Source organism: Artibeus jamaicensis, unplaced genomic scaffold (genome assembly GCF_021234435.1).
Source record: "Artibeus jamaicensis isolate MK-2021 breed Jamaican fruit bat unplaced genomic scaffold, CSHL_Jam_final contig_777, whole genome shotgun sequence".
Lineage (NCBI taxonomy): Eukaryota > Metazoa > Chordata > Mammalia > Chiroptera > Phyllostomidae > Artibeus > Artibeus jamaicensis.
Genome location: NW_026521966.1, coordinates 2,903,437 through 2,918,011, shown reverse-complemented (window position 1 = coordinate 2,918,011; position 14,575 = coordinate 2,903,437). Strand labels below are relative to the sequence as shown.

Below are 14,575 nucleotides of genomic sequence, written 5' to 3'. Positions count from 1 at the left end.
GTAAGAAGAGCCAAAGATAAAGAGATAAAACACAAGTAGGAAAAATACAAGAACTAGTTCAGGACTAGGTAAGGAGGCCTTTGTATATTATTGGAGTTCCAGAAGAGAGATCAAGAAATAATTCACAAAAGTATTCCAAAAAATAAAGGACATAAATTTCCAGACTGAAAGAGCCTACTAAGTGCCCAGAACTTTGGATTAAAAAAAAGATCTAAATTATGATGCAACACTAGGGGAAAAAAGAGGATATTATAGATTTACAAAGAGAAAAACCATAACAGGTCTTCAAGGATCTGGAATCTGACTGTCTTTGGACTTGTCATCTATAATACTGGAAACATGGAAACAATGGGGAAGTATGTTCAAATTTTTAAAAGAACTTTATACCCAAGTTATCAGTCAAATGTGAAAATATAGTACAAATATATTCAGATGTGCCAGATTTAAAAGAAATTGTTATCAATACTTCCTGAATCCCCACTATGTGGCTTATTTCATCAGTTGAGGATGCCCTCCCCCAAAATATGGATATAAGTCAGGAAACAGGGAGACATAGGGTTCAAAAAGCAAGAAATACAACTCAGCATAGAAGCAAGAAGGACCTCCAAGGTGCTAGTGAAGAAGAGATGACCTCTTAGAAGTACACGTGGGAGCAACGCAACTCAGAACCCAGGCATGGAAAGGGGTGGTGGGGAAAAAAAAAAAGAACTCAGGCATGGTGACAGCTGTCGTCTCTGTACTCTCTACCGTCACACCACCTCTTTCACCAGGGGAAATGCTGAAGGGTGTCCTCAGATAAAACAAGGAAAAAGCCAAGAAAGAGACAAGAACTCTAATGCAAGAGGAAAGCAATGAGAATCCTAAGGCTGGCAGCAAAGAGAAGTCCTGGGATGCCAGCTAAGCGGCCGGCCCAGAGGACAGCCAGCCCGTTTAGAAAGAGTGGACAGAACTCCAGGCAGAATTCTTCAAGAAAAAAATGGAGAATCTGACCGTATAATTTACGTCACTGATTTTGAGAAAAATTGTACTGAGAGGCTTCGAGATGTGTGAGGAAAAAGTAACAATGGGCACAAGGAAAACATGGTAATTATTAACTTTAGGAGAAACGGAAAGAAAAGAAATATTATAGTATATTTTGAAGCTCCACTGCATATAATATTTACAGAGACATAAGAATATGAATACTGAGTACTGATTGAAGCAAAAATTACTACAAGCCACATTGGATGGCTAGTGGAGGGAAAGGAGAAGGGAAGGCAGAGTAAGGATGCTATGTCCTCATCTACCAGATGCACATGTCAAACAAAGAGCTACAAGAATGGGACCTCGCTGTTCCTGAGGGGGTGAGATTGCCAGGAGTGGGAATGTTGAAACGGGGAATTCAGATAGTGGCTGTCAGCTTTTTAGAACTCTTTAAATCTCTACCTATATGAATGAGTAGGTTTGGGAAATTAAAATTTAAAAATGATTGATATGTCCACAGTGGGTCTTTCTAGGACCAAAATCAAGTTTATTGGTATAATGCCATGTAGGAGAGCATTGTGCCTCTTAGTAAAGCAAATCAGCATTGTGCTAACCTATAGACCCTGCCCTTGAATTTGCCCTTTGGGACTAAAGTGTAACTATCTCAAGATTATAGTAAAAGGGTGGGGTTTTTGCATCCTAGGGACAAGCGAGCTACAATAGGGTGAGAAATCAACTCCCTGCACTTGCCAGGGATAAAGAGAGAAGGCCCAGAGGTGAGGAAAACCGGGGTCTCAGAAGAGGGCTTGAGCTGAGATCCTAGGAGAAGGACCCTTTGCCAACTGAAAGCCCCCTCTGTATTTTGGGCCCTTCGAGGGAACCTCGTAAGGCTCTGGCTTATTTATGAAGAATAGTGGTTCCCTGTGACATGTACATTGTTTTTATAACTGGTTTATTAATCTGTCTCCCCCTAAAGCAGTAATTCTCAATCAGGGGCGATGTACCCCACCCCCCAGCCAAGTGGGGACATTTGGCAGTATCTGGAGACAGTTCTGATTGTCAGGATTATGGGACAGGGAGAGAGCTACTAGCGTCTAGTGAGGAGAGGCCAGGAATACTGCTGAACATTCTACAGTGCACGGGACAGCCCCCAAAACAAAGACTCATCCGGTCCAAAATGTCCATACTGCCAACCAACATTCAGAAACTCTGCCCTGAAGATTGGAAGTTCCATGAAGGCAGAAGCCATGTCTACTGTATCTTGAGATTCCAGGGCTAACTTGGTAAATGCCAGACAGATGGACAAAAGGATGGGAAAAAATGAATAAGGGTACATCTGACTCAGACCACAAGAGCCCATGGGACTTGTCTAGCATTCCCCAGCACCTGGTTCATACCTGGCATAGTGTGGACCCTGGGTATTCACTCACCCACCAAACATTTACTCAGCGCCTTCCATCATTCACTCAACATGGTGTGCAGTCCTCCTATGTCCCAGGCTGAGTGTATGTGAGAGAATGAGTGAGATCTGATTGCTGTAACCTCAGGACTGGGCCAGAGGACGTTGTCTGCTACTGAGGCACTAGAGCCGAAGGGTCACTTACAAAAGTATCTCACTGTAGCTGTCCACAAACAAGGATTTCAGTGATGGCCGCCTCTGCAGGAAATACTGAATCTGCAGGTAAACAAAGTAAGATTCCAGGAAAGGTTAGATGTGGCTAGGCGCTGAGCACCCAGAATGGCACCATGGGAAATGAGTCAAAGCAGAGATCACGAAGGGAGTGGAAGGCTAATGGGGTAATGTTACATGACATTCAGGAGTTATTTTTAAGGATAGAGAGTGCAATGACAACTATACCTGGAAGTAAAGACAGGAAGGAAAATCACCAAATGTTATTAATTGTTATGCTTGAATAATGAGATTGGGTGGGTTTTTTTTCCTTTCTAATCTGTGCTTTTTTTCCCTAATTTCTTTAAGTACACATTACCGCAAAAAAATCTTTAATCAGCTTCCATTGAACTAACTCACCAGATTAACCAGCACTTCCCTTTCCTTGACAACATTCTGAGGGACGTCCATGCCCTGCTGATCACTGGGGCTGGCAGACCCTCCACAGGACACTCCTCCTGCTGGCCCTGTGTTTGCCAAGAGTGCTTTTTTGTTGTTGTTGCACTTACTACTCTGGCTTTGTCCTTTATTATAATATAAACTATAAGTGTGAAAATAAAGATCGTTGTTTCCATGAAGACAGAGTCCAAGAATTTGAATAAACTCCTTAAAAGTAAGTCACTTAAAAAAATTGGATGTAGCTTAGATCAAAGAGGAAAGAGTTACAATAATACCAAATTATTTGTACATGTAACAGTGGTCCCACATTCAAAAAATAAACTGTCCATCTATTAGAAGAATGGCAAGGAATATGCATCTATGAGTTTTCAGTTAAAATAAAATGGTTCCAGTATATGGGTAGATTTCTACTTCTGTAATTAAATGTTACATTGAGTGGAGATCCCTGTCTTCAAGAATGACTGCCTACAGGGACCCACTGAGCAGATGCCCACCCTCCAACTGGTACATGCATCTCTCAGCTCCTCAAGCAAGGCATTCCCTGCACAACAAATAAGTAAGTGAGTGAGTACTGAGTGATTCTCCTGGCTTTTTGTTTTGATGACAATGGAAATTCACAGTATGGAAAAGAATGCTTACCCCTCGGAAAAAAAAGTAGATTCCCCCTAATACAGAAAGAATCTCTCCAATGACTCGGAAATAGTCGCCAACAGTGTGTTTCACCTTATAGGGAGGCTGCAAGGTGCAGAGAAGTTAGTGGCTTCATTCATTCATTCATTCATTCACTCATTCAACAAAGATTTATCAGGTGCCAAGCCCTGTGATTAAGACCGAGCACTGTCCTGGCTGGTGTAGCTCAGTGGATTGAGCACAGGCTATGAACCAAAGGGCTGCCAATTTGATTCCCAATCGGGGTACATGCTTGGGTTGTAGGACAAGTCCCCAGTGGGGGCCAAGTGAGAGGCAACCGCACATTGATGTTTCTCTCCCTCTCCTTCTTCTGCCCTTCCCCTCTCTCTAAAAATAAATAAATATCTTTATCATAAAAAAAAAAAAGAAAGAAAAGAAAAAGACCCAGCCACTGGCTGAGAGGCTCAGGCTCAGGAGAGAGACACAAAAAAAGACAATGCACTATTATGGACAACTGAAAGGGCGCTCCTCTGTGGGACCTGACTCCCAAAGTGGGAGCCTCCAGGTGCCAAGCAGAGCACCCTTGCAGTGTTGCACTATCTCTCGGACAAGCCTCAGCCCCAGCCCAGAGTTCCATGGGAAGGAGGGCGATGGCACTGGTAGAGGCTCTCTTCCTGACCCAATGCCACCGTGCTGCCTGCTGCTCCCAGTACTTACGGTGAACCCCTGGTCTCCCAGCACTGTCAAGGGTGCCCATGGATGGTGAGGGGAGAGAAGCCCCACACCTCTTTGTCGGACACCGTTTCCTGATGTGGGTCTCCTCTTAGCCCATTGCCGATGTTTCATAAATACTAGTTCACTAGACTATCTTACTAGCACATTTCTCTTTTCTCTTAAAACAAAGTCATTAAATGGCCTCAATAGGTAGATAGAGATCAAGTTTTACACTACTAGGAAGTTGAGTGTTTAAATCAAATTTACAAGCAAGGCGCCCTGGAAATAAAAGCAACAAAATTAAATGTGTGGTTATTGAATGGAAAGGACTTAATTCAGAAACTCAAGGGAGCCTGTGTTTCCTGAAAGAGGCAAAATCTGTTCTTAAGCTGATTTAATGGATGTCCCAGGGCCTGGCTCAGAAGAGGTGCTCAAAAGTCTATGTCTAGAGGGAGAACGATGAGCGAGCAAGTGAACAGAAGTGGGCAGGTAAACAGGATGGCAGTGGGCTTAGGGCTTACGTCACCCCGTGCCCCTGTGGACACCCAGCCTAGGGGAGAGCTGCTTCCTGAGCCCTAATTCCTGCATCCTTTCTAACCTAGTACTCACCCTCTGCAAGCAGGGGTGTCTGCCTCACAGAACCAGGAGGCTAAGGGAGCAGCTGAGAACAGGAGACAGGGCAGGTTTCCAGGACAGGGAAGGAGTTCAGGGCCCAGCCAGGCCTGGGGTCTTGGGGGTCTTATAGGAATGCCATCCCCTCTCCCCCCACTCCACACCAAGGCCCCAGCCTCAGGCCGCACCAAGCCTTCCACAGGCCTGTAGTAGGCGACCGTGGTGAAGATGATCATATACAAGCAGTAGACGAAGAAATTGAAGTAGAAGATGCGTTTGACGAATCTGTCCCACTTGTCCTGCAGGAGGCGGTTCAGCGGCTCCACCAAGAGCATGTCATGGCGATTCTAAGGGGAGCAAAGAGAGGTGAGGCTCACTCACCTGCCAGCAGCCCCCTTGACGTTTCATCAGCCTGAGGTGCTCCTCTCACCCACACCTCTGCACAGGACCGGCCATGACCACATCCTCAGCCCACAGAGCCACTGAGGGTCACAAATCTGAATGAGCAGATCCACCCCCAGGGCTCGGTGCTCCTGTGTGCACAGTGAATGGGGTGAAATTGGGCAAGTGCCCTTGACTCTTAAGAACTAATAAGTGTTACCCAGCATTCTGTGTCCATTACCTCCAACAACTCATTCCAGAGCACCTACCTCCTTATTATTCCCACAATAATGGGTAGAGGCTGGCACAGGCAGAGTCTCACATGAGGCTGCTGTGGGAAGGGCTGAGGGCAGGTAGGAAGAGGCCTCTGGGTTCCTTATTTCTCACATTTCCAGCCCTGGGTCAGGCAGGCCATCCAGGCAGCAGTGGTAACTACCGATGGGAGACTGGCGACTAGAAAGCCTTTCCCATGGTGGGTGCCTGGGAAACTATAGCTACAAGCATGCTTTGGGGCAAAAGGCTGGTATCCAGGAGATCTATGGTAAGGTTCAAGTATCCCAACAAGATCCCTGTTCAGTGTCCTCTTGAATACTTTCGGGGATGGAAAGCTCCCCACTGCCTCAAAAAATCTGTGGAGAAACACTAACTGTCGGGCAGATCTATCCTCTGGAATAAAGTCTGTCCCCTCTGCTTCTCACCAGTGGTTCCAGCTCTGCACACGGGGGCCCCAGTACTGCAGTCCTGGCCCCTGAGAGCCTCCGGAGACAGAAGGTGACAGCTGTGGCGCCAGATCCCTCCCTTCCCTGAGTCGAACACCCCAGTCCTTCTGAGTCCATTTGCTACCAGGCCAGTCCTCCAGATTCCACATGGAGCCTGGGTAGGTGCGGACAGATCAGAGCACTGCAGGCCAGGCCTCCCCGGCCCCTGAACTCTACTCAGTAACCTCAGCCTCTCTTCCCTGCGAGACGTGGTGGCAGCCCCTCATCACCAACAGCACAGGCTCTGGCCCCAGGGTCAGCTTCAGAGGCTCAGCACATCACCTTAGAGAGGACGGGCAGGGAAGGTGGCCTTTTCAAAACCGTGCTGGAGGGCAGGCCTTTCGTTTAGTGGCATCGGGACCCTCATTTGCAAACCAAGTAATTAAGTGAGATGCCCACCTCCCACATACACAAACATAAATTCCAGATAAATTAAGGAGGCAAACATAAAATACATACAAAGGAGGTAAAAGAAAAGATGGGAGGATATGTGTATAATCTTGAAGTAGGAGAAGACTCCCGAAGCAAGGCACAAGTCACAGAAACTATAAAAGAAAAAGATCGGGGTGGTGAACACATGATACAATACACAGATGATGTCTTATATAATTATACCCCTGAAATCTATGTAAGTTTATAGCCAATGTCACCCCAATAAATTTATTTAAAAGTTTAAAAAAAAAAAGGTTAACCAATTGACTCTGTCAGAAAGAAAGCCTTTTATAAACAAATGATGCCTTGAACAAAGTTAAAAGATAAGAGACAGACTAGGAGAAAATAAAATATTTGTAACATGCAACAAAGAAAGGATCAGTTCATCCTATAACAAGAACACCTACGGACCAAAAGGGGCCAACAGTTCAGTAGAAGAGAGAGCAAAGGACAACAAACAGGAAATCTACCAAAGAAACACGAATGGTCAACAAACATGGAAAAATGACCAACCCCGCAGTGATCAACACGATGGGAACTAAGACATCAATGAGATAAGGGAGGAAGAAAAGGTGGTGGAAGGAGACTGACGTGGGGCGGTGAACACGCAGTACGATGTACAGATGATGTGTTATAGAACTGTACACCTGAACCTATATAACTTTATTAAGCAGTGTCACCCCAATAAATTCAATTAAAAAAGACATCAGTGAGATAGCATTTTTGTCTCCTTGCACTTAAACAGTTTTTTAAAAAATAAAAAGATTGGTAATACCCAGGTGCTCGGCCAATATAGGGCAGACCTGAAGTTTTTTGGAGAATAATTCGGCTACTATTAAAATATAAATTTTGCAAATTCCCCACTTCTGGCCTATGTACTCACATAAAACTGTCTACAGGACACAACGTTAAGTGAAAAAACTGGCTTTTCTATGCGATGTGTAGTATGGTCCCATCTGTGTAAATGAAATGAAGCTACATGTTTTTGTATGGATAAAAGAAGGATTCCTTTTGCCTATGTACTTCTGATTTAAGTTTTAAGGGGGATATGATTGTATATGGTTTGTGTGATGAAGGAAACCACTCAGGGCAAATGAACAGGTTGATGAGGCTGCAGGACCTGGGCGCCAGGCAGCAGGTTTTTCATCGATGAGAACACAACAGGGCTGGACCAGGGTGGGGTAGGGGCTGGGGTGTGGCAAGATTGAAAGCCCTCCCTGGGTCCCAGCCCCGGCCCACTCACCGGGGTCTCATTGCTGCTGTAGGCAATGACCTCCAGCACCGAGTTCTTCTCACAGGTGTCAATGCAGGACAGGTCATAGAGCGAGGAGTGCACGGGCCCGTAGGCCCACTCGGTGAACTTCCTCGACAGGTGCCTACACTCGGGCTCATGGATCTCCCTCTGCAGAATATAGGCCAAGACCTGCCACGGGAATACAAGAGCCTGTGGGAGACCAGCCTGGTGCCCTGCCGCAGGTTGTATCCCCACTGGGCCATCAGCTCTGCTTCGGGAATAATTCTGCTTCCCAGCACAGCTGGAGATCCCGCCCAAGCACCTGTCTCCATCCTGCAGCCTTCTGACTGCCATCAAGATCAACCTGCTGCTGCCTCAGATCCTGACTGCAGCCACATCTGACCCATCACATGATCACACCTGGCCGATCACATTCATATTACCCTCAGCTCCACCCACCCCCATGGCCAGGCCTCAGCACCCCACCCACTCTCCGTGTCTTGTTGGGGATGCTCAGATTTAGAAATGAGAAATAGCCACAGGTGGATACAGTGCAATATACAGATGATATATTATAGAACTGTACACCTGAAACTTGTATAAGTTTATTAACCAATATCACCCCAATAATTTCAATAAAAATAAAGTTGACAAAAGCCAATGAAAAAGCATCTCATGATCATTTAATTAGGTTAAATGCTTAGGTTTGCTTCCCAGAAATTGAGACAGCAAGTGGACAAAGAATTTTTTTACAAAACCATTTGCTGTGATAGAAAGCAAATTAGCAGCTGTCTAGAGTGGGGGACGGCAGAGGGCAGGAAGACTGGCTGCAAAGGGCAAGAGAACGGCTGGGGCAACAACATGGTCTGCAGGTTGACTGGGGTGGTGGTTATAGCTGTGTGCATTTATCAGAACTCATCAAACCGAATACTTTGTTTCCATTTGTTTTATGTAAATTACACCTCAATAAAGTTGATTTGAAACCATAAAAAATAGAAAGAGAGAAAGAAAAGGCCACATGTGCAACGCTAGATTCTGCACGGCTCTCACAATCCCTCTGGCTTTACCGTAATGGCCCGGCCCACCCTGACAGGCTGCCGTGACAGCATCAGGACTCACAGGGCGGTGATGTCAGGCATGCTCAGTGAGGTAGGCAGTCCCCTCCCACAGCACCCACAGCACCCCCAGCTCAGCACACGAAGCCCTCTCCCTACCCCAATCTTCCCACTGCTGGCGGCCAGGGCCAGTGGAGTCAGCCCCTTCTTGTTGATGAGCTCCTCCAGCTTCAGCGTAGGGTGCAGCTTGGCTCCCAGGATCAGAATCTCATTGTACATGCTCGTCACAAACTTGGTATTGTCGGCTGTGTTGTCTGCCACTTCCACCAGTGCGTGCAGCACTGTGTTGCCTACAGAGTCCCTGGCACTGATATCTGCCGGCTGCCAGGAGTTCTGCAGCAGGAACTTCACGATGCCCAGCTGGTTGGTACACGCGGCCAGGGAGAGGGGCAGCTCACCTGCAGCCAACACAGGCACAGAGTGGGCCCCAGGAACCGGCAGCTGGGGCCCTGGAACACCCCGCCTGCAACTCCCTCTGACCCCACCCCAAACCTCCGCTCAGCAATCATCAATAAGTCAAGTGTCCTCCACAGAGTCTCCTTACCAAAGTAGAAGCCGGGCCGCCCTTTGGTTTTCTTAAAGAAGTCCCCATTGGCCGCAGCCTGGACGTCTGCCCCATTCTCCACCAGGAGGGTCACCAGTGCCATGTTCCGCCTCTCGATGGCAATGTGCAGCGCTGTCTGGCCTACGGAGGATGCGTGCTGTTGGCTTTGGGCTCGTGTCCTGAAGCGGTGCCCTAACAGGTGCTGGGGGACAGCCTGGGCAGAACATGGCAGATGACTCCCCCAGGAGAGGAAGAAGCCAGGCCAAGATCCACAAAGGGGGCCCCGGGGGGCCCTGAGGCAGGACTAGAGACCCCCCAGGAGCAGGGGTCACCAGTCTAGAAGCTACAGGAGTCAAAATTGTCCAAGGGCAAAGAACAGCAGCAGAGAGGGAGGCCAACAGTTCCAAAGGCCAGGAACACCAGGCCCACAGAGGGGAGAATGGGACCCTTAGCCCAGGAGAATCCAAGCCAGCGGGTTGGGGAGGCAGGGATCCCAGGACCAGGAAATGCCAACCTGGTGACTGGGACAAGGAGTAAGTTGCTCAGAGGTTTGCCCAGGCTGCCTGCGCCCTCCCGGCTCCACGTGTGGCAGGGCTGCGCCACCCCGCCCCTCCTCACCCTTATAGTAGCTGTCTGTGTAGCTGGCATTAACAAGCTCCTTCAGGCTGTCGGTCTGCCGGGCAATCTCCAGGAGCAGGGGGATGGTGTTGTTCTGCCCATTGTGCAGGTTGAGCATGGCTTTCAGCAAACAGGTCTTCCCTGTCTCTGGGTCTGCAAGACACAATGAGGGTCAGGGCCAGGAGTGGCAACTGGCGTCGTACCCAGAACCCGGCCCTCTCCACAGCCACCTTTGAACTCGCTGTCCATAAGGTGCTTCTTGCTCTTCTGCAGGAAGAGCAGCAGGCTCTCTAGCTCCTCACAGTTATTCTGAGCGACAGCTTCAAAGATCTTCCTGCGGTCATAGAGCTTGAGACTTTTCTTGGTGCCAGCAGGGACCGAGTCCTGGCATAGCTGCCTGTGGGACAGAAAACACCCTTGTCTCATACTCCGGTCTCCCCGGGCCATCTCAGTGACTGTCCAGGAAGTGTAAGTTACAGGGAACAGGGGGTGCACAGGCCCCATTCTGCTTCCACCCTGTCTGGAGGTGCCATCTAGAAAGTCTCTGCCCTCGCTGCTTCCTCCAACTCCCAGGCCACTCGCCTCTCTGTCTGCTTAGGAGCTGAGCTGCTCAGAAGGCCGTAGCCTAGGAAGGCTGGAGACAGGGGTTTGGCTTGCCCCAGCTAAGTCAAAAATTGTCCTCACACTGCCCCAGACGTCAGCCAGCCCACGCATCCTCTCTCTCTCTCTTGCCTTGGAGGAGGCAGGAGGGCTGGTGGGCTTTTCACTGGAGCTGTTTTGTGCTCTCTGTCTAAAAGCATCAGCCCTTGAGCATTTTGACTGAAAATCTAAGTGTTTGGGCCTGGTAAACATTCTAGGCCTAGACACCTGGAGAGCAACCAGTAACTAAGATTAGCCTACATGCCAGCATTGGTTACCACGTGTCCTATAGGACTTGTGAGTGCAGGTGCTGCAATGGACGACCTCTGAAGGCTCCCAGGCTTTCCAGCTCTGTGACCTTCAGCCCGTAAGCCAGAGCACCACGTGGTGTCTCCATGCCTGGGCTTCAGCCTGCTGAGCCAGTTGGGCTCCTGGTGGGGAGGAAACCAGGCTTCAGACGCAGCTTACCAGGTGCAGGTGGGGCCATCCTCAGTCTTCTGGACCATGAGAACAGGACTGACTGTGATGGCCGGGCAGGAGGCTGGCTGACCTTCCTTGTAAGAGCAGTCCAGAGGAGAAGCCTCCTCAGAGTCACCCTTCCCAAAGAGCCGGCTGCGGCTCTTGGCCTTGGGGATGTTGGGCTTGGCTGGAGCTGGCCTGGAGTGAGGGTCGCCATCCAGGGGGTCTGGGAGGGAGTCCTCTTGCGGCAGGTCCTCAGACGCCCCTGAGTCTGAGCTCCCCCGTTTCTTCATGTTTGCCCGAGAGGCAGCCTGTGGGCAGCCACCAAGATCAGGTTAGTCCCCAGCTCGAGAACTGTATGACTCTGCCCTCTAACTGCCCTCCTGGCAAAGGCCCCTATGAAGCAGGACACCCCACAGGTCCAACAGCTGCTACCCCAAACCCCCCAGAATGGAAGCTTTCAGGGATGCTGTGCTTCCCACCCCGGAAAGCCCAGTAGCAGCTTCCAGGGGCATCAGCCTCTGGGAGTGGACGGGCCCCAGCTTGGAGTCAGCAGGCTCTGAGGGGCTTGGATGGATCAGTCCTCCTCTCTGAGCCTCAGTTGCCTCATGTGCAGACTGCGAATGATGCCACTACTCTACAACCCTCCGAGAACAGAATAAGGGACACAGTGGCAGTGACTGTCTCTGGCTGTGACACGGGATAAAGATGGCTCAGCCACAAACAGCCGAGCAGTCTGCACCACAGAACCGGGGCGGCTGGCAGAGGGTGACACCTTCCCATTCCACCTGCACAGGCAACCCTGCGCCCTGCACACCCATCATCAGCCCTGCCCTCACCGACCTTTGCTCTTCTACCTGGTTGCAGCAACCACTGAGTTTGTAGGGGATTTTTTTGCACTTTCTATTATTTTTGTGAAATTATTGCATGTCAAGCATCCTGGCTCTGAACTTTTCTACTTTGAGGGGCCAGTGGGCCCCCCAGGCCTGAACACCTGGAGTGGGCAAGTGCCGGCACATGTGGCTGTAAACTTATGTAGATACTGTTCTTCTCTCCCCTCCTGCTCTTTCCCTCCATCCAGCTGGGCATCCCCGCTCCCTGGCACCTAGGGCTGTCCTGAATCTCCATGGCCTTTACTATTTTAGTGCCTCCACTTAGAGTGTTTTCTCCTCCTTTTCTTGCCCAAACATTATCACCCTCAGATGCCATCTCCTGTGGGGTCCAGGATCCTCCACACCCCCAAATCTCTGCACTGGTTACATCCCCTCCCCCTCCAGAGCAGCCCGGCTCATTGCCATTCATCCCTCATGGCCCTCCAACACGGTCCGCTGTGCAGGCTAGCAACTCTGTCACTGCTTTGTCTCCCCTGTCCTGGGACCTCCTCCTGGGCAGGGGGCTCGCCTGATCCATCTCTTTATGGGGGGAGAAAAAAAGCAAGCTGTGCTGGTCACCCCGGAGGGGATGAGAGGGATCAGATTCAGACCCTTCTAGTTCCCACTTGCATCCGCAGTGAGGGAGAGTCATGTTCCAGCAGAGGCTGGATTCCAGAAAGCAGCCACTGAAGGGATGGGCAGCTTCTCCAGACAGGCATTTTCCAGTAAAATTCCAGGCAGTGAAAAAGCAGAGCACGTGGCTGCGTCATGGCAGTAAATCAGCTCCGTCCTTGCGCCCTGACCCACAGGGAATGAGGCGGTCGTATCACCCTGCGTCCCATGAACGGGGCAGGTGGCTGACTGCTGGCCCATTTCCTCTTCTGCCTGTTCTGCTTTCAGGAAGACCTGAGTCTTTCTCTGATTCACCCATCAGGTGAAAACCCTGAGGCAGGAAGTCTTCCCAGCCACAGGGAGCCCCACTTCCAACCACTCACCCACTCATTCATCAATCACTCAACACGTACATACTGAGTCCTACTGAGTACCCGGCCCTGTGCAGGGGGCACAATAGGACTCAGACCCCATCTGAGACAGAAACCAGGTGCTGGCTGGGGCGTGGGATGGCAGGAGGGGCCGGAGTCCTGAAGAAGGCTGCAGGGAGGAGGTGACAGATGAGCTGGGCCTGCAGGGGAGCAGGTTGGGCTATAACTGGGAGACAGGGTGGGGATCCTGGAGCAGTTGATGAGGAGAAGCCAGTGGGACTGGAGGACAGGCAGCAGGGTCAGAACCAAACGGCTGTTGGCCTTGGCATTCAGTGCCACTAGATGTGGATATTTTTGCATGGGGTAGGGCGCCACAGAAAGCTTCAGAAGGCTGACACCAGGCACTTGTCTGTGCGTCCAGAAGACACCTTTCTGTCGAGGACAGTTCAGAGCACAGGGAGCCTGCCGCTATGAAAGGGCACAGAAGGCTATAGCCAGAGCGAGAGTAACCAACACGTCTCAGCACAGGCCGTGCAATGGCTCGAGTCATTCCAACACTTTACAGGCATTCGCTCCCTTCATTCCCACATCTCTAAGAGGTCAGTATTTTACAGATGGGGAAACTGAGGCACGGAGTGGTTACGTTGCTTCTTCAAGGTCATTTAGTAATAAACAGAACCTGGACTGGATCCCAGGAGGCCTGGCTCCAGAGCTTCTCCAGCCCACTGCCTGCTCTTGGGAAGGTTCTTTCTCAGCCATAAACTCAGCCCCAAACTTCACACCGGAGTGGAGGCGGGCATGGGCAATCAGATAAGGCCCTCCCAGCCCCGGGGACAGGCAGGTGAGGACAAAGCCTTTCCACTCAGAAGCCCCAAACCTGTATCACCCTCTTGCTCAAAAAGTGTCCCAGGAAGCTCAAAACCCAAAATGAAGTATGAATAAGACCCAAGCATCCGCCAGGACTGGCTCGCCCAGGAATGTCTCCCCTTGGATAAGGCTGGTTACAAAATCAAGAAAAAAACTGCTGTCTGAATACTGGCTCTTAAACAACCAACAGAAGAGCACCAATCAGAGCAGGAGTCTCCACCAACCTTTCAGCAGTGTTCTTTTTTAGCAGCTTCACTCTTCTTCTGACCAATCCAAATCTAATGCAACCCAGTTAATAAGGAGCAGCTCATATAGTACCATCATCCAGTCAGTCAACAAACCCTGGATCTATACTGCACACCCTGCACCTGATTCCTTACTAAATACCAAGCTTCTCCAGAGTAGAGAGCAGGATAGGAACTGAAAGGCCACTTGCTGTGGGTGGTGAAGGTGCACAGGGACAGGGACAGGAAGTCTGTCATTGCCCGACCTGGGATGTGTCCTGCATGGGAGCCCCATGGCAACCCGATTGTCACTGTCAAACATCGTACAGGGATGGGTGAATTCCAACAGTGATTTGGGGTGTCTGAAGGAGATGGCTGTTCTGGTTTATACAAGATTCACACTCACCCGACTGAACCAAAGGCCAGTCCCGAGAAAATTATCCTGCCCAGCAAAGACCTAGT

The 14,575-nt window shown here is 49.9% G+C and overlaps 1 protein-coding gene across 1 annotated transcript in view; it reads right to left on the bottom strand.

The window, feature by feature from the left end:
- Nucleotides 1-11,460, bottom strand: part of TRPV1 (transient receptor potential cation channel subfamily V member 1) — a 31,187-nt gene extending 19,727 nt beyond the window's left edge. The window contains exons 1-9 of the mRNA XM_037133011.2: nt 11,177-11,460; nt 10,300-10,466; nt 10,070-10,222; nt 9,452-9,592; nt 9,007-9,305; nt 7,802-7,981; nt 5,176-5,334; nt 3,671-3,766; nt 2,568-2,638 (exon numbers count right to left, since the gene is read on the bottom strand). Coding sequence (XP_036988906.2) covers nt 2,568-2,638; nt 3,671-3,766; nt 5,176-5,334; nt 7,802-7,981; nt 9,007-9,305; nt 9,452-9,592; nt 10,070-10,222; nt 10,300-10,466; nt 11,177-11,460 — 1,550 coding nt within the window. The remainder of the gene's footprint in view (nt 1-2,567; nt 2,639-3,670; nt 3,767-5,175; nt 5,335-7,801; nt 7,982-9,006; nt 9,306-9,451; nt 9,593-10,069; nt 10,223-10,299; nt 10,467-11,176) is intronic.
- Nucleotides 11,461-14,575: the final 3,115 nt, after the last annotated feature.